Source organism: Gastrolobium bilobum, unplaced genomic scaffold, assembly GCF_033153095.1.
Source record: "Gastrolobium bilobum isolate Gb01-03AN ecotype WA unplaced genomic scaffold, APGP_CSIRO_Gbil_v1 utg3122, whole genome shotgun sequence".
Classification (NCBI taxonomy): domain Eukaryota; kingdom Viridiplantae; phylum Streptophyta; class Magnoliopsida; order Fabales; family Fabaceae; genus Gastrolobium; species Gastrolobium bilobum.
This window is the reverse complement of record NW_026897077.1, coordinates 138855-166625: the sequence shown is the minus strand read 5'-3', so window position 1 is coordinate 166625 and position 27771 is coordinate 138855. Positions and strand designations below refer to the sequence as shown.

The 27771-nt window shown below is 36.1% G+C and overlaps 4 protein-coding genes across 6 annotated transcripts; 2 read left to right on the top strand and 2 right to left on the bottom strand.

Moving 5' to 3' along the window:
* Positions 1-12420: 12420 nt before the first annotated feature.
* LOC133303885 (uncharacterized) lies at positions 12421-13299 on the top strand. The gene is made up of 2 exons (XM_061503854.1): positions 12421-12630; positions 12769-13299. Exons 1-2 carry the CDS (start codon positions 12421-12423, stop codon positions 13297-13299), a joined length of 741 nt encoding a protein of 246 aa, XP_061359838.1.
* A 3904-nt stretch (positions 13300-17203) lies between these two features.
* On the bottom strand, positions 17204-18557 carry LOC133303893 (uncharacterized). Its single transcript, XM_061503862.1, has 3 exons — positions 18284-18557; positions 18104-18192; positions 17204-17864 (listed from the first exon to the last, which is right to left on the bottom strand). Exons 1-3 carry the CDS (start codon positions 18441-18443, stop codon positions 17736-17738), a joined length of 378 nt encoding a protein of 125 aa, XP_061359846.1. The 5' UTR covers positions 18444-18557; the 3' UTR covers positions 17204-17735.
* A 142-nt stretch (positions 18558-18699) lies between these two features.
* LOC133303891 (uncharacterized) lies at positions 18700-24802 on the top strand. 3 transcript variants are annotated; one of them, XM_061503860.1, is made up of 7 exons: positions 18700-18907; positions 19002-19604; positions 22798-22982; positions 23197-23351; positions 23554-23753; positions 24108-24233; positions 24327-24802. In XM_061503860.1, the coding sequence occupies exons 1-7, from the start codon at positions 18752-18754 to the stop codon at positions 24423-24425; spliced, it is 1524 nt and encodes a 507-aa protein (XP_061359844.1). In that variant the 5' UTR covers positions 18700-18751; the 3' UTR covers positions 24426-24802. The 3 variants fall into 3 exon arrangements, with proteins under 3 accessions (XP_061359844.1, XP_061359843.1, XP_061359845.1); XM_061503859.1 differs by having other exon boundaries at positions 18702-18907; positions 23197-23435; XM_061503861.1 differs by having other exon boundaries at positions 18769-18907; positions 19012-19604; positions 23197-23435.
* Positions 24803-25421: 619 nt separating this feature from the next.
* LOC133303894 (serine/threonine-protein kinase ATG1t) lies at positions 25422-27737 on the bottom strand. Its single transcript, XM_061503863.1, has 6 exons — positions 27444-27737; positions 27234-27327; positions 27087-27167; positions 26896-27007; positions 26682-26796; positions 25422-25824 (listed from the first exon to the last, which is right to left on the bottom strand). Exons 1-5 carry the CDS (start codon positions 27602-27604, stop codon positions 26729-26731), a joined length of 516 nt encoding a protein of 171 aa, XP_061359847.1. The 5' UTR covers positions 27605-27737; the 3' UTR covers positions 25422-25824; positions 26682-26728.
* Positions 27738-27771: the final 34 nt, after the last annotated feature.

The window sequence follows — 27771 nt, the reverse complement described above, 5'->3', positions numbered from 1 at the left end:
ACCTCTGCCCGAATGTTGGTCTTCCAAAACAACTTTTGACAAATAGAAAACTATATATTTATTATGGGTTTAATATTTGTAGGAGATAAATTTTTCGAATCCAAGAAACAGACTCTTTGCAATTATGTAAGGGTAAAGTTGCGTTCAAGAATTTCTTCCACCCCACACTCCCTAGTCGGGTTTAAGAGGGAGTGATTTGGTTTAAAAATATATGAGGCTTATATTTTCTTTTTTTCTCTCTTTTCTCCTTATATGGGCATGCGTAGACTTTACACACTTTTATATATGTATAAAAAATAAATTTATCGTGAGAAATATTAAATTCATTTAATATTTGACTTTTCATTTTAGATTATAATATAACTTTAGGGGAAGGATCTATTTACATATTTTTTTTTACAAATTACACTAAGTATGATCGATCGTATACTCTTGATTGAAGTATGAATGGTCATATTTAATATAATTTATGAGAGTTTATAAACAAAAAATTTATAAATATAAATATTAAACTCATTTATTATTTGACTTTTCGTTTGAGATTATAATATAACTTTAAGGGAATGATCCATTTACAATTTTTTTTACAAATTATATTAAGTATGATCGATCATACACTCTTGATTGAAATATGATCAGTTATACTTAATATAATTTATAAGATTTTAAAAACAAAAAATTTATAAATATTATCTTTCCGCTAACTTTAAATACATAATCATGAGTGGATATTTCATAAATGGAACACTAGAAGAAATCAAATAGGAACAGTAACTATTATTGAAAATCGGTACAGAGTGGGCAGATGAAGGAACAGTGAGGTCAGAGTGTACGTGAGTTAGTAGAAGTTTACTTGCTGTGGATGCTCATTGATAAGGTAACACAGTAGCCCCTTTAATTAGGGGAATGGGTTAAGACACAGAATCAGAGAAGAGTAAAATCATAGCCTACAAAAGGTTCATTCCGTGACATGTGGACAAGTTTTCCTGCATTGAAGGGGTCTAAAACAACAGTTCCTTGTTCCTTAGTAAGACCGTTAATACGGAGTGGGTCCAAAACATTCACCAAACCACAAAAAAAATGACATAACACAAACCCCCTTTGCTTCATCTCTTTCTTTCCTTTCTTTTATTGGTTTGTATTCGACCAAGAACAAATCCCATTTTTGTTGGCTTTTTCTTATTGTGCTATTTCTTTCCATTTTAAACATTAAATATTTGTCAACAAGGTGTGGCACAAGTGGTTAAGGAGTCGGTCCATACCCCAAAAGGGCGTGGGTTCGACTTCCTCTGGCCGCTTTAAAGACTTTTGTTGATGGGTAAACTGTAAAGCGGGTTTAGTTTGCCGTTGTCCCTGGTGTAAATCCTCATAGAGGTTGAACAGGTCTGCCATGTCTCCCTTTCTAGAACGTTTTTTTTTTTTTACTAAAAAAAAAAAAAAAAAAAAAAAATTAAATATTTTATAATCTTTTTCTTTTCATTATAATTCACTCTATCCCATAAAGACCCGTTCCAAAAAACTTCCCTCATGCTTTTCAACTTTCTGCTCCCAACATCACTGTTACTTGTAGGAGCAACCCTTTTTGATTCAATCGCTTTATTCCTCCCTCAAACCCTCTTCTCTCTGCCAAATTACAGTTTTGCATTTAATTGCCCATGTTTCATGTTATTTCCACCTCATTTTCCTCAAAAGCTAGTCATTTCAACTTCATCTTAAGTCTTCACTCTTTACCACATTGTATGTACACTGGCTCATGAACTTTTACATAATGGTTATACGCAGTAGGGGACCTCAAATTTTACTGTTCTGGCTGATCTTGTTCCTCTGCATATTAAACCACTGTCATGGCTCAAGCTCAAGAGTTATAAACGTTTTCAAACTCAAGCCAAAATCTCAGCACACGGGTCACTTTTTTGGGTTCTTGCCAAGAAGGATGCACACACCGTACTCCTCTCCTTCTAGGAAACACAATGACATTGGCTTACGAAGTTGGAGATCACCCTAAAGATTCAGAAACCAGCTTTGGGCAAAGGTGACTTCTGGGTTTTTATTTCAATTTTCTTTTGAATCAAGGCAATTAACTAATGCACATTGGGGGTATGGGGAGGTTTTAAATGGTTAATTCATAGTTTTTCTAAGTTTGATGACAATGTTATTTTGTTTTAGGGGATGTAATGGGTATGATCTATTTCCTGAATTTCTCTTTTTGATGAAATGTATGTTTAATCTCTAATTTTTATTTTTCTGGGTTCTTCTGGGATGTGAATCAATATAATATAGACAATGATGAATGATCCACAGCAGCACATAGTTTCCAAATCAAGTCTAAAAGTTGTTCTGCTGTATTTGAGATGAAAATTTCTAGTACGTATACCGTAGTATTACACTACTACTACTCATGCATTTTTTGTATTACTTCTACAACTATTCCTCTAAAATCAGTTTTCTAGAAGCTGCACTTCAAAAGAATTGGAAATTCTTCTGATTAATTATGCAAAGGATAATGCATTTTATGCTTAATAAAATTAGTGATTAATCAATAACTAAATTATTCATAGGTGGAACAAGTAGACTGGAACTAAATACCTACTCCGTTGAATTTAACTTTATGCAAGCAAGAATCTGATGCCAATGAATGCGGGATAAGGTGATCTCAGTATCATGTGGTCTGGTTGCGTGTATTACATTCTTCTAGATTTTCATGTATATGAAAAATGTTTGTTTTTCTTCAGAAAAATTTAAATCCATATATTTGGGTAGTGATAATCAGCCATTAAAAAAAAAACTCAACTAAATTCAAGAGTTAATGCCGGATGAAAATAAAATAGAATGTATCATTCATCTTAGTGAATCTGCCAAATTAAAGTTGTAATAGACATTTCCCATATTAACTCCGGACAATCTTTGGAGAAAGAAAAATAAGTTCAACCTAAAGCATTTACATTACTGTTTATGAAAAAATAGTTTTCGTGATCATTATATTTCTTTCTTTCATAAAGAGTCTAGAATTCTAAATTTTATTAGTTTTTGTTGTTTAATTATGCTTAGCTAGCATACATTATGACTAGCGTTAGCATCATTATAAATCGGTTGCTTTGGATAATGACTAGTAATTAGAGTTTGATAGGATTCCAGTGAAAAAAGACATTATGAAGAACACAAATAATAAATAATAATGTTTTTTTTCCACCGTTATTTGTTTCAATATTTTCAACATTAGACTTCTCATTTTGATTGGTTTGGTTTTCACTAAAAACAAACTACCAGTGATAAAGAACTACAATTTAATGTGGCAATCCGCCATTAGTTGAATTGGAATAATTATAAATCAATGAGAAAAACGTAAATACAACCTCTTTCCAGGTTAATGTTTTATAGTTTACCAAAAAAAAATGTTTTATAAAAAATGGAGAGTCCGAACCCAAAAATATACATGATTACTGAATCCTCCAAAGGTTAGTCTTCATAATATTGTTTCTAACTCTGGAAAACAGAGTGCATGAATTATCGGCTTTTTGACCTTTATAACCTTTAATTAATAATTAATTATCAATTTGACCTTCATTTGAAACTAATTCGAAAATTTAACCCCTTCAGAAAACATAACATCAATCTGCCCTTGTTTGACCGTTGACCATGAAGCCTACCCGGGTACACCCCTCCCTACCCTGGTATTTTTTGAAATTTTTTATCTACCCGGGTAGAGAGGGGTGTACCCGGGTAGAGTTCTTGAATCTGGAAAAATGGTTGAATTAGTTACCCGGGTAAGAAGGGTTGTACCCGGGTAAACATCCAGAGTAGCGTTTTTATATAAATGAAAAAAACTGTGACAGGCATGGTTCATGGACGATAGCAACGAAGATCCAAGGCTTCCTCGCCATGGCAGCCCTAATGAATTTGTTTCCATCAACCAATTAGCAGGTCATTACTCTCTCTCTATCTATCTATAGTTTTACTTAGTTGTGACGCTGCAGAAAAATGGTGAGTTTTGCAGAATTGGGACTCTTATACTGGAAGCTGAATCGAAATGATGTTGAGGAAGATTAGAGAAACTACGGGATACAATTACATGGTAATGTTGTATTAATTTTTTACTAATTTCATTTTGTTTTCTGTAATAGTGCTTCAATTTTTTGCGTTTTCATTAACCTGATAGAAATATAAATCCGAGGAGAATATGAATTGGAAAAAGAAACTTTTTAGCATCTCGGTTATATAAAAACGCTATTCCGGATGTTTACCCGGGTACAACCCTTCTTACCCGGGTAACTAATTCAACCATTTTTTCAGATTCAAGAACTCTACCCGGGTACACCCCTCTCTACCCGGGTAGATAAAAAATTTCAAAAAATACCAGGGTAGGGAGGGGTGTACCCGGGTAGGCTTCATGGTCAACGGTCAAACAGAGGCAGATTGGTGTTATGTTTTCTGAAGGGGTTAAATTTTCAAATTAGTTTCAAATGAAGGTCAAATTGGTAATTAATTATTAATTAAATGTTATAAGGGTAAAAAAGCCATGAATTATCCCATACCTATTCTCATACCTCAACTACTCTATGACGCAATTATCTTCAAATTAAATTACCTTTCTGCCAGAATTTTTTCTTTTTTTGGTTGAAGGGCCACCTTTGCACGGTTATATTCAATTTTCATTTCCAAAAACATTGCCCCTTTGTCCATGGCATGCTTACAGATGAAATGGTTGCAGTACCGCAACTAGAAGAAAAAAATAAATATTATAGACAGCTTTTCTATCTAGGGGTTAATTCTTTTTGTCACAACTTGGATGTAGTAATCAAAGAATAATATCAGCAGCATGGGGCTGGGGGTTCATTTCCAATTGGGAAAGCTAAGGTAATCCCTAATTTACTAGGTGATGTAAAAATGTCTATGGAATCATTGAATTCCAATACAGGAAAAAGAATTCCCCGGCACTTTACTAAGAATTAATTTTCTATACAACGTGCGGTGCTTATAATAAAATAATAATTTTGCCTACTAGTCAAACTTTACTAAGCATCGTTATTTGTCAAATGCGAAAAAAAATTCGGAAGATTATCAATAATTGGGTAGTCTTTTGTGGAAATGCACTTTATATTTTTAGAGTAAATATCCTTTTTCGTCCCTGAAAATTTTTGCGAAGCACAATTTAGTCCATCGGTTTAAAAAAGTCACATTTCAGTGTCTGATTTTTGAAAAAAAGGGACACGTTTATCCTTCTGTTAAGTGGAAAGTGACGGCTCTGTTGACGGACGCCACCTGGAACGTTAAGTGGCTGAGTCACTAACGCCCTGCCCACGTGGAGAGAAAACAACGTCGTTTAGATAGGCCCCTTGTGTCTAGTTGGATGTTTGGACATGTCACTGTTGCATGAAAGGGTGAGTGACCCAATATAGTCCGTCAAATTAGAAACCCTAAATCAGCCTAAGAATAAAAAAACCCCCAAAACATAATTTGTTGAAGATTGAAAATAGTGTCAAGTAGAAGGTGTTTATTGGCTATTTTCTGGTGCGTAGAAGACGATGAGTATGTCATCTGGCTTGGGGGGATGAAGTGGGACTACGTCTTTTGGGTGTCAGATGTTGGTGAGCAAGAACTGAGTATGAATGAAGTGGGACTACGTTCTTGTCACTAACTGATTCTTACTTTCTTGAACAACCTGACGGAATGGAGGTCGAAGGTGCAAGATGTTGGTGAGCAAGAACTGAGTATGAATGTGCAGGAAAGAATGCTGTGATGATTGCAAGTGTTGTAACAATGAAATGTTATGTACGAAATGTAGTTTTTCTTCAATGAAATTGAATGACTTGTTGAGAAGATGCAATGTAGTTCTGTTATTTGGGCTATAAAATGTGTTTATGTGTATAATGCTAACTTCATGCTTCAATACAGTAAATGTCAAATTTGTTGTTGCAAATGGGAATTTGAGAACTGGATATTGGAACGTAATGATTTAAACTAGACCCCAACTTAGTCCCTGGAATTATGTATCGAGGGTCAAATAGGTCCTTGAAAAATGCTATCGGGGCACGTTTTGGTCCCTGACAGTTAAAAATTGGACATGACCTGTTTAGACTAAATTGGACACAAGCTGCAACTTAAAAGCTGCATTTTAAAACCTGCATTTTAATCTATGACACATTGGATTGCAGCATAAGCCAGATTGCAGCAAATGGTAGTACATAATTGAATTCAGCAAAGGAACTTGTAGTAAAAAATGCAGCAAAAGAAACTTGTAGTCAATGAAGATATGAGACAGTACAGAGACATAATGCAGCAAAAATTGGACATGAACATATTGCATTGAATTGTGTCCAAACAGCAACGACCAAAACCCAAACATCAACCACCTGCATTGTAGGCAGAATGAAAAAGACTCATACACAAATTCAAAAATAACCATACAGATACATATCGCAGCAAAGAGAAAAAACTGATATAAAAAAGAAACTTGTAGTCATTCATAATGGAACTTGTAGTCAGTTACAATTCAAAACTCTTCCATCATAATTAAAGGCCTGCCAGAAGTTATGGTCCACATAAACCATTGTAAACCATCCTTCAAACTATTCCCCTATTGTTTTTTTTTTGCTTCAAAATACTCCCAGACAGAGACATATTGTGATTCAAAAAAAAAAGCATACACTTCAGTTAAATGTCTTAAATACAAAAAAAGTGGGGGTACCAAAAATTACAGTCATGAACATTGTTGCCTATACAACAAAAAAGTGAACCCCTATACAAAAAAACTGTATCCAGATTTCATTCAAGCTGGTCTTGGTGGCCTAAACCCAGGTGTGGCCATGAATGCCATAAGCCTGCTCCTTGTGCCACTGCTTGTTGCATTGACAGTTTCAGTTGACAATTGTTCTGCTGGTGGTGTGGCTGTAGGTGGTGGGCTGTTGCCCCTAATGGCTTCATCAGGTGTCTGGGACTGCCTTGAAGGTCCTCCTTGACTCAGAGGGATCTCCTCTTGATGTGGAGCTGCTATGTTGACATTAACTGCATGTGAAGGTGCTGCTGCTATCCTCCCTCTCTTGCTTGTAGCTGGTCCCTTACAGGTCTTGGCATAATGACCAGATTGCCCACATTTACCACAAACTGCAGCACGTGCCCTCTTTAATTTTTTTGTTTTGCTCACTTGCTCCTCAGGTTCATCCTTCTTCCTATGCTTTTTGGGACGGCCAATAGGCCTTTTCAGTGGTGGAGGAATGGGTTTAGGCTCAGATGAAGCAGGCCAATATTGTTCCGAATTTACAGGGTTCAAGGTATGTGCATAAGTGGCATGCAAAGCATCCACTGTCAGCCATTGATGGACATAAAGCTCTGCTGGTTCATTCTTGTGGCATATTGCAGCAATTGCATGCTCACATGGCATTCCTGTGAGCTGCCAGACATTACATGCACATGTATTGTAGGTAAGATTGACACCAACCCTTTCACCCTTTGCAGTCACTTCATATAAGTCTTGCTCCAAGTTCCCTGTCCAAGTTGGTGTCCAGGAGTTGCTTAACACCTTCAATTGATCCAGCTTTTTCTGTTGAGCTGGGGCAATTTTACCCCTAACAGTACCCACAATTCGTTGATGGGCAACCATTCTCCTCATGATATAGCATCTCAGTTCTTCACATAGGCTGACAATGGGCTTGGACTTGTATGCAACAATTTTTGCATTCCACACCTCAGCCATGTTGTTGGTTATATTGTCACACTTGGGCCAGTGACTAAAATATTCCTTAACCCAGCATGAGGGGTGAATCTTGTTGAGGTATGCCCAAGCATCTTCATTCAACTCCTTCAATTTATCCATTGTTCTTTGGAATTGGGGCACAGTTGTGCATCGTGCAGCCTCCCATACTATTCCTCTAATGGCTTTGTCCTTCCATTGCTTAATAAAATTCTTCCACACTTGTTGCACACAGAACCTATGATGGGCACCAGGCATGACCTCCTGTAATGCTGGTATCAAACCATGCATCCATATATCAAGCAACAACAAAAGTGATCACACATGGCTAGTAATGAACAACTTTTAAAAAAGGGAAAAACCTTTGAAAAAAAATACCTTTTGCTGATCACTTATGAAGTTCCATCCATGCACTACACAACTGCCAATGTCTTCTTGTAGCAAGGTCAGAAACCACTTCCAATTTTCTTTGGTCTCACTGTCAACAACTGCAAAAGCAATGACATAAAAGCTCTTGTTTGCATCCTCTCCCACTGCACTCAATAGCTGTCCCCCATAGTAACCTTTCAAGAAACATCCATCCAGTCCAATCAAAGGTCTACAACCAGCTTTGAATCCTTTCTTGCAGGCATCAAGGCAGACATACAGTTTGTTAAAAATTGGTGAGCTGTTAGGGACTGGTTGTGGAATTACTTGCATCTGGCAAGTGGAGCCAGGGTTGCTCCTCAAAAGCTCAGCTAGGTAGTCCCTTAGCTTGCTATACTGTTCCTTCTCACTTCCTTCTATGTTTTGTTTGGCCTTGTGTAGTGCCTTCCCTAATTTCTTCAGATGAACATGGACCTTGTACTCTTCCTTTAAATGTTCATAAGCCTCGACTCGTCATATTGGGTTGTGTGACCAGCCTTTTCTCCAACTTTGCAGCAACCCAATCCCTGGTGGCCCTTTTATTTTTGAAAATTCTGCAGCAGGTATGGTTGTCATTGAATGTCTTGACTTGGAAACAATTGAATTTGTTGATCCAAGAACAATATATCATCCACTCACAGTCAGCATTTGAGCACTTGGCTCTTGATCTTACCTTGTCATTCTTAAGCCATACAAACTGCCTCCCAAGACTTATATTGTAGTCTTTGACACCCTGTTTAAAGTGCTCCAAACTGGAAAACTCCATTCCAAGCTCGAGCTGTACTAAACCAAAGGGCTGGTCCTCATTAAACTTAGGAAACACTTCCCTTTCAACCTCCTCATCCCCACTTGAAGGTGGAGTCTTCAATTCTTCAGAATTGTAACCATAGCCTTGATCTTCAAATGACATATTCTGCTCATCCTCAGAATTGTTAACTGTCTTTTTTTCCTTCTTTTCTTTCACCTTCTTTTTCAATGCAATAATTGGTTCATCATCTGTATCGTCTTCAACACCCAGTGGCGGAGGCTTATAAGGCTCGTCTTCTACACTGTCATATGAATCACTTGACAATCCATTGCCCTCCCCCTCTTCATATTCATAATCATGAGTCATATGGGAGTCAGACAAACTGTCAACTGAATCACCTAATACCCCCTCCTCATCAGCACTTTCAGGAGGAGTTGGATCTGCAGCCCCTCCCAAAATCTCAGGAATTGCAATGCAACCATCAAAATATATGTCTATTTTGTTCCCATTACTTAAGGCAGTCTTGACCATTTGCAAAATATCAGAATCCTTTTCAAGAAGATGCAACCCAACCTCTAAATCACTCTCACCAGGCTTCAATCACCACATCCGCCTACATTTGTGGTAACCATACCCCTTGAACAGAGCTTCAAGGTCACGAAGGTTTACATAGTCTCCATCCATTTCTGGTAAATCATCCACTCTCCCATTCACATAATTCAGCTTCCCTTCATCATTCCTAACCAACACACCCCCATGATGATATCTCATGACTATATACTGATCCATCTGCATATAAAACATAACATAATCATTTTTTACACTACCATCATATTAATTTACAATATCATACAAGTAATCACTACTTAACAATATGGCTTTGGGGCTTTTTTAATGGCTTCATAAAACTAATTCCACGACACTGTCATGAATAAATTTGGGGCTTTTTTGGTAATCACTACACACACCAACTTAAAATAACAAATGGGGGACCACATGCAACAAGTTCCAAAAAGATTCAACCAAAGGGGACCACATTAAAAAAAACCCTAACTTTGTCATTCCTTAACCACACATGGGGGACCACATTAAGCAAAAACACCATTTTAAATACGAAAGAGGGACCGCAGATAATAAACAAAGAAACGAATTTCACGTACCTTGCACGACAGTAACCAGAGTCACAACCGTTTAACGATCTCTTCAACCTAAACCACACTACTTCCACAAGCTTCCAACTGCAGAAGCCACGTACAGCAACAAACCACCGTGGGTCACCAACCTTCACCGCAACTGAAGCTCACGAGCTGAGGAAATGCCGGGTATGGACGACTTGTGTGACTGTGTCAACTGAGTCAACAACAGGTGTAGATCAACTCACATGCCATTCCTCAAACGACGTCGTTCCCTTTATGAAATACCTGATACAACCTTCCAATGTAAAACGACGTCGTTCCTTTTCTCTCCACGTGGGCAGGGCGTTAGTGACTCAACCACTTAACGTTCCAGGTGGCGTCTGTTAACAGGGCCGTCACTTTCCACTGAACAGAAGGATAAACGTGTCCCTTTTTTTCAAAAATAAGACACTGAAATGTGACTTTTTTAAACCGAGGGACTAAATTGTGTTTCGCAAAAATTTTCAGGGACGAAAAAGGGTATTCACTCATATTTTTATTTATATCTCAAAATTTTCAAAAGGACCATCCAGTGATTGATGATCTTAAATCACTGAAAATTTTCTCGTCAAATGCCCTTCATTTTGGCCCTATGAAATTCAATTTTTTTGATCATTGACTACCAGGGACAGTAACCGATTTCCATGTTCAAGGCCAAAAGTACCATTATACCGGAAAATAGAGGATTTACATGTTTTTCATACAGTTTAATAAGGCAATTAGATACACAGTTAGATAAGTATAATATTGAATTAGTGATATAAAAGTAAGAATGTTACATTTGATTAGAGAAGCTAAAATGTTAAGTCCGGGATATGCAAATCCGTGTTCTGATTTCAAGGCACAATTTCAATTGGATTCAGAAGTTATTCTGGATCAAGTTATGATTAGTTGGCTACCTTAATGAGTCAACTATGAAAGAAGATCACAGTTTTAGCATTTAAAGTGCAATAAAGAGATTTTTAGTTGTTATTAACTCTTGGGAGCATGACTTTTGAAAGTTGGGTTTAGTTATTGTTATTTCTATTTCCTAAGCAACACAATTCTTGGATGCATGACTTTTGGGAGTTGGGTTTAGTTATTTTATTTATATTTCCTAAGCAATACAACTCTTGGAGTTATATGTGTCTTTGTATTCTCATGCTTTTAGTTATTCTATAAACATGAGATGTTTTGTAATGCAAAAGACAGATTTGATAAATGAAAAAAATGTGTTGGATGTTCTCAAACTTCTGTTGAATCTTGTTATCTTTATCTAACCTTGGGTTAGTGGTGAGGCAAGTGGGTCCTTTATCAGTTGGGAGGGTGGCTTAGTCTTTAATCTCAATTGTGGTGGACTCTTATCTATCCCATTTATTTTTATAGAATGTATTTTTCCCTTTTCCTCATACCCATCACGTATTCAACTTGGTATCAGGAGCACCGATTTACATGGAAGACGAAGGTCCAAGGTACAGAACTCGCGAGCAAAATCAAAATATAAGGCGTGACCAACAACTTGCAAATCTTGAAAAATAGATTGAAGAAATACGCCAAACTCTTGCTAATCTTATCCAAGGAAATCATGGATGTAAGAGACATTCCAAAAGCACTCATAGCCCCTCCAATCATGATTCTACTGCTAGTGACTCAAGTGCTTCTTCAAATGAGTCAACACCTCATGATAGAAGAAGGAGAAAATTCCAAGATGACTTTAGAGATGTGAAGATTGAACCCCCATAATTTGATGGCAGCTTGAATCCCGATATTTATTTGGAATGGATTTGTTCTATTGAGCGAATTTTTGAAGCTAAAGACTTTGATGATGAGAAGTGCTTCAAAATTGCAAATATCAAACTCAAAAAGTATGCATCAATATGGTTTACGAACTTGAAGATGGAGAGGAACTAAGAAGGCAAGAGAAGGCTCAAATCTTGGGCTAAACTGAAGAGGATGATGGATAAAAGATTTCTTCCTGCCAGTTACAAACAAGACTTGTATCTCAAAATTGCTTCTCTTAAACAAGAAGATCTGAGTGTTGAAGAGTATATTGGGGAGAATGAGCAACTCCTTATAGTGGCCTTCAAGAAGTTCAGGAACAAAAAATTGCTAGTTTTATTGGTGGGTTAAATACCTATATTGCTTAGAAGGTGGAACTACAACTTTTTTGGACTTTTGAAGATGTGTGCAAGTTAGCCATTAGAGTGGAGAAACATTCAAAATCAAAGAAGACAACCAGCAAGTCATCCAGTTTCTTTAAGAATTACTCTTCTAAGGATGACTCCTCATAAAAAATTATTAAGGAAAAAGAGAAGGAGAAGGTCAAGCAAGCTCCAAAAGAATTTTAAAAGAATTTGGATGGAAAGAAATATTTTAAATGCCAAGGCTATAGCCATTTTCAAGTTGATTGTCTTAATAGGCGGGTCATGACACTTAAAGAAATTGAGCATGAATATGAACAAGGTTCAGTTTGGGATGCTGAACATGATGAAATCTCAGGTGAAGAAATTATCTTAGGAGCAAACCAAGGGGAGCATCTGCTTATGTTACGAAGAGTCCTCCAAGCTAAAGAAGCACCTAAAGAGAAAAGCCAAAGAGGACAAATCTTTTACACAAGGTGCATCGTCAAAGGAAAGGTATGCAATCTCATTGTTGATAGTGGAAGTTGTGCTAATGTTGCTTCTACGTTACTCATTCAGAAGCTTCAATTACCAACCACTCCACATCCTCATCCTTACAAACTACAATAGCTAAGTAAGAATAGTGATGTTAAGGTAACTCAACAAACCCTTATTCCTCTTTCAATTGGGAATGCATATCATGACCAAATCTTGTGTGATGTGATCCCTCTGGATGCATGTCATATTTTGTTGGGACGTCCTTGGCAATTTGATAAACATGTTCATGATGGTCATAAAAATACTTATTCTCTTGTTGACAATCAAAAGAAAATCACATTTACACCTTTAGCACCAAATGAAATTCATGTGAATTTATATGGGGAGGGAAACACACGTGAGAAAAATTCCTATATGAGTGAAACAGAGGTTGAGCGTTCATTACTTCAAAACAAACCTATTTTTGCCCTTCTTGTTGTCGAAACATCCATGAATACAGTTGAGGCCCCTTTACATCCTTTGGTGCAACATTTGATTGAGAAATTTCAAGATGTGTTTCCAAATAACTTGCCCTCTGGTTTGCCACCAATCAGGGGAATAGAACATCAAATTGACCTTATACCTAGCGCTCCATTACTAAATAGGGCTGCCTATAGGTGTAATTCTGAAGAAACAAAAGAACTATAAAGACAAGTGGAGGAGTTGATGGCTAAAGGATTTGTTAGAGAAAGTATGAGTCCTTATTCTATTCCAGCTTTACTTGTTCCTAAAAAGGATGGTACTATGCATATGTGTGTTGATAGTATAACAACATCACCATCAAGTATAGGTATCCGATCCCTCGTCTTGATGATATGCTTGATGAATTACATGGTTCTAATATTTTCTCTAAGATTGATCTTCGCAGTGGATATCACCAAATTAAAATGAAGGAAGGAGATGAGTGGAAGACTGCATTTAAGACTAAAGGAGGTTATATGAATGGAGAGTCATGCCCTTTGGGCTTTCTAATGCTCCAAGCACCTTTATGAGACTTATGAATGAAATTCTTCGTCCTTTCATTGGGAATTTTGTTGTGGTGTATTTTGATGATATCTTGGTTTATTCCAAGAGTAATGAATATCATTTGAAGCATTTGGAAAATGTCTTTTCTGTTTTGAGACAGCAAAAACTTTATGAAAAATTAGAAAAATGTGATTTCTTCTCTCCTCATGTTGTTTTTCTTGGCTATGTTGTCTCCAATGATGGAATTTTTGTTGATCAATCTAAAATTGAAGCTGTGAAATCTTGGCCAACCCCAACTAGCGTAACTGAAGTAAGAAGTTTCCATAGCCTTGCATCTTTTTATATAAGGTTTATTAAAGATTTTAGCACCATCATGGCTCCCATCACTGAATGCATGAAGGTAGGTTCCTTTGAATGGACTAAGGCTGCTGATAATGCCTTTAACTCCATCAAGAAAAGACTTTGTGAAACACCAGTTTTAGCATTGTCCAATTTTGATGATCTCTTTGAAGTAGAATGTGATGCTATTGGAGTTCGAATTGGGGTTGTCCTAGTGCAATCTAAGCGTCCAATTGCATATTTTAGTGAGAAGTTTAATGGCTCAAGGCAAAAATACAACACTTATGATAAAGAGTTCTATGCAATTGTGAGAGCTCTTGATCATTGGAGACATTATCTTTGTCCTAAGCAGTTTGTGTTGCATTCTAACCATCAAGCACTTAAGTTTATTAATAGGCAGCACAAGTTGAATTCAAGGCATGCCAAATTGGTTGAATTTCTGCAGTCCTTCTCATTTGTATCCAAACATAAATCTGGAAAGTCTAATATTGTAGCTGATGCACTTTCAAGAAGATATTTTCTCTTATCCATTGTTGAAGCTAAAGTTCTTGGTTTCCATTTGATTAAAAATCTTTACAGAGATGATCCAGATTTTTCTCATTTATTTGAAGACAAGAAAAATTGAATTTCAAGCCCATATATGATTCAAGAAGGCTTTCTTTTCAAAAATAACAAGTTATGCATTCCAAAAAGTTCTTTGCGTGATCTTTTAGTAAAGGAAGCTCATCGTGGAGCAGTAGCTGGTCATTTTGGTATCAACAAAACTCTTGACATCTTGCATGAGCACTTTCATTGGCCTAAAATGGTAGGAGATATTCATAATGTTGTTTCAAAGTGCTCTATTTGTCACAAAGCAAATAGTCAAGTTCACTAAAGGTTATACACTCCTCTACCTGTTCCAAATCAGCCATGGGAGGATGAAAGTATGAATTTTATTATGGCATTACCTCGTACTTAAAGAGGTAAAGATGTTATCATGGTGGTTGTTAATCGTTTCTCAAAGATAGCTCATTTCATTCCTTGTACAAATCAGATAATGCTTCTCATGTGGCTGATCTTTATTTCAAGGAGGTTCTCAAGCTTCATGGAGTACCAAAAACCATTGTAAGTGATCGAGATTCTAAGTTCTTAAGTCATTTCTGGAGGTGTTTATGGAAATTATTGGGTACTAAGCTCTTATTAAGCACAACTTATCACCCTCAAACTGATGGGCAAACTGAAGTCACAAATAGAACACTTACAACTCTTCTTAGAGGTATGGTGAGTAAAAGTCTTAAAGATTGGGATATTAAACTTTCCTATGCTGAATTTGCACATAATAGAGCTCCACCTTATGCTACGGGAAAGTCTCCTTTTGAGGTAAACTATGGAGTAAACCCTCTCACCCTCATTGATTTAATTCCTCTTCCAATAGAATCCCAAGCGAGTTTTGAAGCCGAAGAACGTGCTAAAGCAATGAAAAGGCTCCATGAACAGGTCAAGGTCAGAATTGAGAAAATTAATGAGTTGTACAAACAAAAGGCAAACAAGCATTGCAAATCACAGCAACTCAGTCCTGGAGATCTAGTTTGGCTCCGTTTGAGGAATGAGATATTTCCTTCGAAGAGAAAAAAATAAACTGATGGCTCAGGGAGATGGTCCCTTCAAGGTGATTGAAAAGGTTGGAGATAATGCATATAAGTTGGATTTACGCGGAGAAGCCAATATTTTTGCAACTTTCAACGTTGGTGATTTAACTACATACTTAAGTGAAAATGAAGATCATGAGGATTTGAGGACAAATCCCAATCAGAGAGGAGAGGATGATACAGAAGTAAGAATGTTACATTTGATAAGAGAAGCTAAAAAGTTAAGTCCAGGATATGCAAATTTGTGTTTTGATTTCAAGGCACAGTTTCAATTGGGTTCAGAAATTATTTTGGGTCAAATTATGATTAGTTGGCTGCCTTAATGGGTCAACTATTAAAGAAGATCAAAATTTTAGCATTTAAAGTGCAATAAAGAGATTTTAGTTGTTATTAACTCTTGGGAGCATGACACTTGGAAGTTGGGTTTAGTTATTATTATTTCTATTTCCTAAGCAATACAATTCTTACAAGCATGACTTTTGGGAGTTGGGTTTAGTTGTTTTATTTCTATTTCCTAAGCAATACAACTCTTAGAGTTATATGTCTCTTTGTATTCTCATGCTTTTAGTTATTCTATAAACATGAGATGTTTTGTAATGCATAAGACAGATTTGATAAATGAAAAAAAATGTGTTGCAAGTTCTCAAACTTGTGTTGAATCTTGTTATCTTTATCGAACCTTGAGTTAGTGGTGAGGCAAGTGGATTCTTTATCAGTTGAGAGGGTGACTTAGCCTTTAATCTCAATTGTAGTAGATAAGTCTCTTATCTATCCCATTTATTTTTATAGAATGTATTTTTCCCTTTTCCTCATACCCATAACGTATCAATTAGAAGAGTCCATAATTGCAACTTCGTTTTAAAAAATATAAATCAGCGTAAACTAAACTCAATTATTTAAATTATTAGGTAAATATCATATCCCTAATAAGGGTGAGTATATTGGTTAAGGATTAAGATCATATTCTAGAAGGGCGTGAATTTTAATCCAGTTGGGAGATCTACGCTAACTTTGGTAAGATATCGATATCTAGTTCCACTTAAATTTTTAAATAAAAAATATTAATAATTTTATATTATATTTTTCTAATCCATACAACGTTTATAGTTAAAGGAAATAAATTATGCGCATTCACCTTCTAATATAATATCTCTAATTGGGAAATACCTTAATTATTTTTTTTTTTTAAAAATTATCCTGTCATGTTTGTATAAAATAGAGAGTGGGAAAAGAATAACCTTGATTTATTTATTAAGTACTTACATGACCTGTTGAATAAATTGCTTATTTGTTAAGAACTACTCAAATGTCTTACATGACTTGTCAAATAAGATATGGAAGCATCCATTCCCCGGACGAGAAGACAATGGTTTGCATCAAACACTGTTGGCACAAGTAGTAAATAGTTTGTATTCTTTAATCATAGATCTCTAGTTCAAGTTGTGGAAATGAAAAAAATAGTTTTGGAAGAGTCGTTCTCTATAGAGTGCGACAATACTTGAACCGAATTAATCCAATGGATGAACACGAGAAAAAGAAAAAAGACGATGTTTTGGACTGTCGAAGTAATGAATATTAAATAATTCTTAGAGTAAATACCTTTTTTGGTCTTCAGCAAATTTCACGATGCCCGATTTAGTCCCTAGCAAATAAAAAGGCCCACACTGTGGTCTTTAAGAAATTCAAAATGGATCCATTTAGTTGAAATTGTGATCCCTCACAAATTCAAAAAAGACCCATATTAGTCCTCAGAAAGACTAAAATGGGTTCATTTTGAAATTTTTTGGACCATGAATGGTCTTTTTATTTGCTAGGGACTAAAACGGGCATGTGAAATTTGCTGAGGACCAAAAAAGGTATTTAATCTGATTCTTATACAGTACACAAATAAAAACTACAAAACGTCAAGAGAGGAGGCTAATATTCATTGAAGATAACCAGCATAATGAAATTGTCAAAATCTATACTGCAATACAAACGAGCAAGCCCAAATAGAAAAACATTACTGGTTTCAAAGCATCAAGAGCATTGGTACTCTTCTACAGCTAAACAGATAATCACATATTCTGGCTTCAGTTATTGTGGTAAATAGCAGTATCAAGCAGCTAGTTGCCCCATCAATGAAAAAACCCGTTTTCATTTTTCTCATCACTACTGCTTAGAGACTTTATCCAAAGCGTCAAAAACATATTGCTGAGTTACATCTTCCACAATGACTGTCTTATCTCTTGACTTAGAACCAGTACCTATAGAAACTTGTCTTCTCTTTACACCTAAAACCTGGTATCACCATAACAATCTTATATATATAGTACACATTCTTTGTAACAACGCCATGTTTAACATTAAAGAACCTAAAACAGTCACAGCACCAAATTTTTATTTTATTTTAATTTTTTTTATTAGCAGGGATTTGATAAAAATGAAAATGATGCCACTCGAGAAATCAGCTTCAACATACCAAATACCAAATCACAAATTTATTTTAGTCAAACACAAGAATTACTATTAGAGCTTACAGAGCTAATGTAATCGAGAAGAGCTGCATTTGCTTCGCCATCCCTGGCCGGTGCGTCAATTTGCACTCCAACAGCTTCATCGCTGACATCTACTTAATAGAAAACAAAAAACCAAAGCACCATGATTGCACTTATAAATTAAAAATCGAAGAAAAGCGAGAACGAGAGATAGAGAACAACCTGTTACGGATGCGGATTTGGAACCTGGTTTCGCGTGGATGGTTATAGCGACGGAGGAAGGAGGCATGCACCGTATACAAGACGGGAAATTATTAGGTTTTTCCTTCGGAGTTGTTGCCTTAGGCTCAGCCTTCGCTTTTCCCCTCTTCGCCGGCGGCATATTTTAACTTCTCGATAACCGATGCCGGAGACCCGCCGATTCCCTCGCCTTGCGTACTCGGAACGCTGTCGTTCTTGATAAGTCAAAACTTGTTAATTAGCATTCGCTTTCTGTGATGTGCAGGAGCACCGAATTTATGATGCGGTTTGTCACATAGGATTAGATTCTGTTCCCCTATCGTGGCCGTCAATTTAATCCAACGGTTCTAACTAGGCTATTTAAATAGAGAGAGGTGCATTTTAGATTTTTTCAAACGCTACCAGAAGATTGGAGAAAGAAACTAAATCTGATTTTTTACGACGCCGGTGATGGGAGCGTCCACTTCGGCGGAGCCGCGGGTTTCGGCGGAACAGCGGGAGGCGGAAACGGTTGCAGCCTCCACCGGAGCTCTTCCCATGCTTCAGAAAGCTTTCTCTAAACTCGCCAATCCCGAAACGAACGATGTTCCCTTAGAAAAACTACAGGTACTACTTAGAAACCTTGATTTGAGATTTTCTTTTATTTTTCTCTTTCTTTTTTTAATTTGGTCTTTCTGACGTTTAAACTCGTTGTTTTAAGCAATGCTTAGGTTTCTCTCGCGAAGGTCGAAGTAATCATGCAGGAAACGTGCCTGATTTGTTTGCGGTGTTGTTGGATCACTTAGGTTCATCCCTGGTTGATCAATTTTTCGTGGCTGATAAAGGAGGAATAAGTTGGTTTGAATTTGTGAAAGGTTATAACAAGTGCTGTGCTAGGGTGTCTGCTTCAATTTCACTGAATATGCTTGTCAGAGTGTTCCTTGCTGTGACTGGAAGAGGAAATGTTACTCTGCATTTGGAGTTTGAATCTGGGGATGCTGATTGTAAGATCGACGGTTACCTTCTTCCTAGTCATGTGTTTATGCTTCTTTTCATGTGTTGGGCTATGTCATGGGATTGTAGAAATTTGAAAGGGAAAGGAAGTCTCAGTCTGCCAGATTTGAATCATTTGGTGTTGTCCGTCATTACATCGTGTGTAAAAGTTGAGGGTGGCTTGAATGTATGGGATTGTGACATCTCGAGCTTGGAACTTCAACTTCCTGCAGGGAAGTTTATTACATGGGTTATGAGTACGGTGCCATGCCTCCCGGATTGCTTAAGACAGTATTTTCATGCAAGATTGCAAATGACAGTGACTGCAGGGGTAATTTGTTTATTTATATTCAATGGCTTCAGTTACCATCATGATTTCTTTTTTATGACCACTTCAGCACAAGTTTTCTTTATTTTTTTTACTCAACATGATTAATATATTTCATTCTGCCTTGGTTACCATCGTAGTTGATATGTGGTTTAAAAATTAAAACAATTCTCATCATGTAATTTTGCCAGTTCTATTTTTTGTTTTTTTTGCCTTGCCTTCATGCTGATACTATTGTGATCTGTAACTATTTCCAAATGTGTTTTCTAACATACAACGTTCACCCTGTAATCTATGTTTGGCTTTTTTTGTTCCCCATGATTGAAATACGAAGGTTGCTACATTTTATAAAAAGTTGGTTGTCAAACAGCTCCCAATAAATTGTTTGCTTTCTTTTTTAGTTAATCAGCATGGCATTGTAGAATTGACAAATAATCTGCGTTTTAACTATTGTTATCAATCCTGGATAACAGCGTATAGTGGCCGATCCCAAAATTACTATAGCAAATAGCTGGATGGTTGCTGCTACATTGAAGATTATAAATAATTTATAATATACATATATAATTGCTCAAAAACAAAAAATTACCCAACATTAAAGACATGCATAATTAAAAATCAAAAGTCATACTCTTAAGCTAAACAAATACTCTAGTAATCCCATTAGTAGTAGTTTATCCATAGAAATCACATGTGGCACTCTTTCAATTGTTCACATCTCAAGCTATTTCATTTCCATGTCATGTTAATATTCTCACTGGTAGGTTTTATTAGTGCACAAAAAGTGGCTTAGGTTGAGGTGCTTCGTGGAGTAATCCCTTGTTGCTAAGTGGATGATGTCATGATTGCAAAGGATGTGAAGTGTAATCAATGAGAAGTAAAAAACTCAAAACACAAAAATAATTAACTAAATAAACAAAAGGGTGGGGGATAGATCAGAGAACATGAAGGGCACAGGCCTTTGTAAGAACTCAGATCAGGGAACAATGTCAACAAGCAATGGGTCGGGGGGTTGGTGTCAAAAGAGAAGATTGCTGTGGGTCAATGGATGTTTGCAAAAATGAATGGTTTGGAAAGGTTTTCATAACCTATTTGTTATTCGAATGAAAGAATGTTGAAAATCACAAAGTATCCTAGAAAAAGTGGGGGAGGTAAGGGGAAGAGGGGTTTTACTTTGTTCACATTCACAATAGAGGCATGAATCTCTCCGTAAATGGATGCTATTGTGGGCACAAAGGTTGTAAAGCAAAAATGCTCCACGATGTTGTTAATAAGCTTGGTTTTAACATCCTTTTAGATGTTGGTAATCTAGTTAGGTCTCTTTTAGATTGGTTATAGAAGGCAATGATAATTGTTTTTAGTATTTTTATACTCAAAACTGTATGCTTGCTATTTATGCTACTATTATGGAAAAGGAATTCCCCAGTTTGGCAGTTGGCTGTATGTTTGGCTTTTCTAGAAACAATAATGTTTTGCTTTATTATCATTTATGCTTAACTGTCATTATGCTTGTCAATAACAATAATTGAATAGGAAACCTAGAAGAGGCCTAACTAGGTTAGTAGCATCAAAAGGGATGTTAGAGTCAAACTTATCAATACCACGAGATAGTGCTATTATTGCAGTGTCGCATTATGACCAGAGGTCGCTATGCTACATGATCTGCTATGCAAAACGCTTTTGCTTCAAGCTCATTGTGCCAACAATGAGGTTCATTTTTGCAGATATTTGGCATAGCATGGCAATAGAATAACTTGAGAGATATTAACAATTGGAAGAGTGTCATATGTGATTTTTGAGACAATACTACCACTCGTGGGACAAGAGCTAAAAGATACCAAATGGGACTTGTGTATTTAGCTTAAGACTATGACTTTAGATTATTAACTATGAACATACCTTTAATTTTGGGTAATTTTTTTTTTTTTTTTTGAGCATTTTTATATATGTAATATAAATTATTTATTGTGTATTTATAATCATCAGCATAGCGACCATCTCACTATAGTGGCTTTGAGATTGGCCGCTATCTGAGATTGACAACTATGACTATAATTGAAAACTGAGGAGAAAACTGTCATTTTCAATCAATCACGAAGGCCTGTTGCTTAGGGTATGTATGGATATGATGGGATGGAGGACCCAAATGTCCTTCAAATGGCTAAACCCATCTAGGTTATCAGTAAAGCAGCTATGGTGCGCAATCCCGCTACAGATGCAGTAGCAGCACACAAACTCTATTTCCACTATGTGACACTACATTTTGTAGTCGCGGCGCAATCGCGGTATAAGGAGGTATTACTGGATAATCATACTGTTTATTAATTTAAAGAGTACAATAACATTAGAGGGGATTTCCTCTCCAAGGAGTAATTCCCTTCTCTGAGAAGTTATTCTCACCCTAGACTTCTTACTAATCAACCACCGGCTTCCTAATTGGGGATAAGCTCTCTTATTACAAGACATAATAACTACCCATAACCAATACATAAAACAAAACTTTCTGCCATAAAGTGTCATCCATATAACTAACCCGATAATTAACTCAACATACATTACATAAATAATCAACCAACTACCTTGCCGAAAACCCTCCTAGTATAGACTTTAAGAGGTTTAGGCCCCTTAATGCCCGCATCCATATCAGTATATCCTCTAGTGTGGCAAAAAATCCACTTACCTCTTGAAGTAATTATGTTTATTTGTGATTGATTTGTCATTTCTGTTCAGTAACTTCAGCTATTAGTTGATTAATTATTACTACATTGGCATGAAGAATTATCATGACATTGTTTTACTGTCTTACTGCTGAAAATTCTTAGGATTATAGTCCCTAGTACTCTTATTATTCATTTATCATTTGCAGAGAAAAGCATGTATTTCTCAAGTTTTTGTGCATATTTTTGTTGTTATTTAGATTCTTGCCTCAATTGCCATTGTGTTTTTAGTTAAATAATATACTACGTTTATTTTTTTCGTGCTTTTCATTTGAGTTCATCGGCCACCAATCCCAACTAGTCTAGGATAAAGGTGTTGTTGATGTTGAATATATTTGTTTCTTATTATATTATTATCTGAAACTGTGTAGCAATATAGCATTCTCTCCTTTTACCCTTAGTTATTGTAGGAGAGAAAGTATTTTGCTTCTGGTTCTTAGGTGTCGTGAGATGGAATAATTTCTTGATTGAAATGGCAGGATGAATTGGCATCCTCTGATTCCTCCTCTGTTGGAGATATTTCATCAGCAGCTGCATGTGATTATATTTTAACCCAAGGAAGGGCGTGGGCAATTTCTATTACACAGAAAAGTCCAGTAAATGAAGAGATTTCTAGAGCATTGATTAGCAGTGGAGGTGGAACAGATGAAATCCTTATTTATCGGTTTGAATTTCTGATCCTCAATCATAGCTGCATCATGCTATTTTGCTTTAAATGGGGAAAAATGTATTTTGGTCACCTATTGTTATGTTTTTCTGATTTTCTGTCTGTTGACTGAGATGGTATGTTGCTTGTTCTGCAATATTGTAATTTTGTTTATGAGACTCACCAGGTGGAAAAGGAAATGCCTATTGACATCGAATGTATACTGTTTTAGGTCATCCGCTCATGGAAGAGGCCTCAACAGATTTTGGTCTCGTGTTGAAGGTTACAAAGGTCCGATGCTAATTTTGGTTGCTGCAAGTTCAGGAGATGCTCATGAGGGAAATTCGATTAATAGGAAATGGGTTCTAGGTGCCCTAACAGATCAAGGTTTGGAAAATAAAAACATTTTCTATGGAAACTCTGGATGTTTGTATTCTATAAGCCCAGTTTTTCACGTATTCCCACCTACTGGTAGGTAGTAGAGGTGACACTGTTCCTTTTGTTGTTACTGTTTTTATTTCTCTTCTTTCAGGGGTCTGATTAATTTTTGTGAAACCCTGTAACCAGTTATGTATGTTACTATTGACAGGTAAGGAAAAGAATTTTGTTTATAGCCACTTGCATCCCACTGGTAAAGCATACCAGTCACATCCAAAGCCGGTGGGAATCGCATTTGGAGGAACACCTGGAAATGAGCGAATATTTATTGATGAAGATTTTTCGAAAGTGACTGTTCGCCATCATGCTATTGACAAAACTTACCAGAGCGGTTCCCTCCTTCCAGATCAGGTTTAATTCTATTGCTGAAAATACTTGCAGTATGACTATAGAAACTTTTGTATTATTGCATGCATATAAAGTTACTGATACCGTATGTCCTTCAAATGGAAACTTTTGTATTTTTGGTTTTTATAAAGAGTATAACGATCCAGTGAACTCTTCCATGCTGTGAAATTTTCCTTCATTACATCGTGATAATGTTTTTAATATTCGGCTAATGTTAATTGAAGAGATGCACAGTATGAATAATGTAGACAGTACACTGGGATTGGTTAAAAGTATCTTGGCCATTGACCAATAATGAACTGCTCTTCGCTATGACTTCATATTTATGAGCTTTTGTTGGCTTATCATATGTTTCAGGGTTTCCTACGTATTGAAGCTCTGATTTCAGAAGTTGAAGTTTGGGGACTTGGTGGGAAAGTGGCAAAGGAGGTGCAAAACTCATATAAGAAGAGAGAGGAACTTTTCACTGAACAAAGACGAAAAGTATCGTACCTGATCCAATTAGTTGCAAATAGGAATTAAATTTTGATAAATCAAAGAACAGCAGTAACACTCTGTTATTATGCTTTTTTGTAGGTTGACTTGAAGACTTTTGCGAGCTGGGAAGATTCCCCTGAGAAAATGATGATGGACATGATGTCTGATCCAAATGCTGTTCGAAAGGAAGACCGCTGAGTTGGACCATGCAACTTTGCCTTGCTTAGTGCAGGCACACGCACGGAACAAATTTCATGTTTTATCTTGTGATTTATCAGGCTTGTGATCCCCAAGTCGCTGTACAGAATATAGAAAATTTGTATTTAAACAAATATCGTGTCATAATAATTTTCTTCTAAAGTACAATGTGGCGTTTATGTGTGCTTACAGTATCCTCGTCAAGTGTACGAAACATGTGATCGAGGCTTGGCTTTAGGAGAAAATGACTTCCTTGTTTCTAATCGTTTCACACTATTATGTGCATTACAAGTCAATTGAGGAACATGGCTGCAATGTATGTCACTAGAAATCCTGGATCGAGATAGCTATTGTATCTAGTGCGTGTTAATAAAATGGAAAGCTTAGCTATACTACGTTATAGTATGGTGACTGTCATTGGTATTCACCAATTGTGCAAATGTACGTTTCTTGCATCTTCAAAAAATGTACTCGTCTACACGTCATAATATTTAGCGTTTTAACACCCTTTGCGTGCAACGATCTCTTAATCGTCTCAGGATGTTTGCGTCCATAACTGAAGATATGAATCTCGAATAGATGAGGATGACTTTGCGTTTGCCTAACCCAAACAAAGTGTAAACATGGGGCCTATATTTAAGCAGGTTTTATTATTATCTAGTTTATCCCTATACTCTCATATATTTTAATAAATTATAACTGTTAAAATAATAAAAATTAACGGTTAAAATTTAATTATAAGAATTCATAAACAATTTAATTTGTAAATATAAGCCACACACATAATTTCTCAAGTCATATACACACAAAAATAGGTAGAACTTAATTTTCTTTTATCTTTTTTCCTTAGTGAATTTCATTCATTTTTATGTACGCGCACGACACATGCATAAAAAACTATATTCACACACACACACACTTTTGTTATTCTGTAAAAATTAAAATAAACTGGGCTGGCAAAGTCATAAGCAAGATACATCTTTTTTCACACACACACACACTTGTTATTCTGTAAAAATTAAAATAAACTGGGCTGGCAAAGTCATAAGCAAGATACATCTTTTTTCATTTCTACTTTATAGTTACAGGTAAAGATGGAACTTGATCACAACCTACCATAATAGTCTTTGCTTGAGATGTCAAAAACAAATGAACACCAAAAACTAAATTCTGTCAGTAAGTGGAGGTTAAGAAAAATCGGCACCCCTATCCATGTCTCTCTTTCTCTCACACACTTTTGGCACCTGCTTGCTACACTACCATATTTTTACATTGCAAAAGCTAGGGTGAAGGGAGCAGCCTATCACGGAAAAATAAGCTTATGCTTAATAATTAGGCACTTCTTACAACCCCGGTCGTCTTTCGAATCATGCCAACAAATTAGTCGTCAAATTATATCCTGTAAATTTAGATCCGGTAAGATTTCAGTATGTTGACAAATTATAAAGATTTGAATTCCCTAAGAATAGAATCAATAAAATGTAGCAGCTTTTCATAATTATACACAGGCAATACAAAAATTCAAGTGCAAACATCTACTTCGTACAAAAAGCACATTAATCTTGCAACTCTAGCATAAGAGATTGAATAGAAGAAAAAGAAAGAAAGATCAAACACTATACTATGCCAAGTAGTTTATACAAATATACATTAACTTAATTTCCAGTCAATTTGTTTTCCTTTTAAATGAAGATATCATTAACTAAGTTCCTTTGACCAGCTTGTGGAACTTGCAATTTGACAAGAAAGAATGTGATCACATTTTTGCCATATATAACTAAGGCAACCTAACACCACTTCAGATGAAGCCATCTCATAAACCAAACCTGGTCCCCCCACCCCATCCCAAAAGGAAAAAAAAAAAAATATCATACAATTTTCGATTTGATTCTTCTATTGTTGAATAATTATTTCATCTAGTTTCACTCTTTCCAAATTTAATGAAAATGCTTTATTCAGCACTTTTCTATCTATAATGCAACATTAAGGACTGAAATCGGTATCACATTAAAAGGTTTCTGCATAGGCGTTGAGATACCGTTAGGCACATGAGGAAGGTTGCTATTCTTATTGGAACTGTAAAAATATTCCCAAGCTGCTGAGCTTGTAGTCAGTGGTCAAAGAAAATACTGAGATATTTTCCCCATAAATAGTTTAAGTGAATGATCCCATGCTCAGAGAAGAGAAATCAAAGAAGGAAAAGAAAAGGAAAAGGCATCAACTTTTACTGATGATTTTAATAGTTTTGAAGAAGACCTGCTAGGGGAAGTCATAAACACTTATTCCTGAAATTGCTGTCAATGTCATGTTCCTATCAACTTTCTTCGTAGAAACCTATGCCAATAAAATTCATCAAAAGATATGCGCTCCCCTGCAACAGGGTGCAAATACTTCAGACATAACTAGATTTCCACAGGAAATTAAGTGAATAGGAAAAAAAAAATTATATAAAATGGGAAATGTGCATAACCTGGATTTAAGCTTAGTAGTCTTGAACAAATATCAAGACAGTCAGGATCCAATCCCGAAAGAATCAGCGGAGAAAATGGAAGACAGGTACAGGATCTGATGTTTTTCAACAGCTGAAATCAGCATTTTGTATTAGCAGTGATCACAAACTGGGAATTTCTTAATATTTGTTGTTCAAAGTTATGGTGTTACCTGAACATTATTTGTACCATAAAAAGGTGGGTAGCCATTTAGAAGCTCAAAAAGAATGGTCCCAACACTCCACATGTCTGCCTATAATAATTACTTAAATTTCAGTAAACCAAGTTAATTAATGTTGAAAGTAAGGAGAGCTGATACCTTGTCATCATATCTCTGAAACTGAAGAACTTCTGGAGCCATGTATAATGGAGAACCACAAACAGTCTCAGCATACTCGCCCGGGCATATAGTTCTCCAAATTGTATGCAAGGGAAAGAAGTTGTCAAGTTAGTGCAAGTAATAAAATGAAAATAAATAAATAAATAAACTGTCTTCCACTCCGTATTCTTTTCCCTAAACGGACACTACCTTGAGAGACCAAAATCAGCTATCTTTAGCACAGCATCACCCCCATGGCTTGATAGCAAAATGTTCTGATTCAATAATGGCATCAATGCAAGCAAATTTGTTTCTGGTCTCAAAATGATAGTCACGACAAATATATTATCAATAAGGGAATGCTTTCCCATGCAACTAGGACAAGCCGTTATAAAAAAGGGCTGTGATTTTCCCTTTTTTTCTTGTGTTTTGGCTCTCAGTAGACAACCTGAATCATTTTGATGTCAGTTTAAACTATAACAAAGTATTTGGTATGTGATGGAACCCCCAACAATTAACAACAAACATAACAACAAAT

Bases quoted from the DNA above. Each gene is read 5' to 3' on its own strand.
- LOC133303891 (XM_061503859.1), top strand. From the start codon at position 18,752: ATGGGAGCGTCCACTTCGGCGGAGCCGCGGGTTTCGGCGGAACAGCGG. The intron at 19,605-22,797 runs GTAATTTGTTTA...TTGAAATGGCAG, and splicing joins AAATGACAGTGACTGCAGGG to GATGAATTGGCATCCTCTGA. The intron at 23,754-24,107 runs GTTTAATTCTAT...CATATGTTTCAG, and splicing joins GTTCCCTCCTTCCAGATCAG to GGTTTCCTACGTATTGAAGC.
- LOC133303893 (XM_061503862.1), bottom strand. From the start codon at position 18,443: ATGCCGCCGGCGAAGAGGGGAAAAGCGAAGGCTGAGCCTAAGGCAACA. The intron at 18,193-18,283 runs GTTGTTCTCTAT...TCTATTAAGTAG, and splicing joins CAAATCCGCATCCGTAACAG to ATGTCAGCGATGAAGCTGTT. The intron at 17,865-18,103 runs GTAAGCTCTAAT...TGGTGATACCAG, and splicing joins TTCTCGATTACATTAGCTCT to GTTTTAGGTGTAAAGAGAAG.
- LOC133303894 (XM_061503863.1), bottom strand. From the start codon at position 27,604: ATGGGAAAGCATTCCCTTATTGATAATATATTTGTCGTGACTATCATT. The intron at 27,328-27,443 runs GTAGTGTCCGTT...TACAATTTGGAG, and splicing joins GCTGATTTTGGTCTCTCAAG to AACTATATGCCCGGGCGAGT. The intron at 26,797-26,895 runs GTTATGCACATT...ACCCTGTTGCAG, and splicing joins ACTACTAAGCTTAAATCCAG to GGGAGCGCATATCTTTTGAT.
- LOC133303885 (XM_061503854.1), top strand. From the start codon at position 12,421: ATGACACTTAAAGAAATTGAGCATGAATATGAACAAGGTTCAGTTTGG. The intron at 12,631-12,768 runs GTATGCAATCTC...AGTGATGTTAAG, and splicing joins GGTGCATCGTCAAAGGAAAG to GTAACTCAACAAACCCTTAT.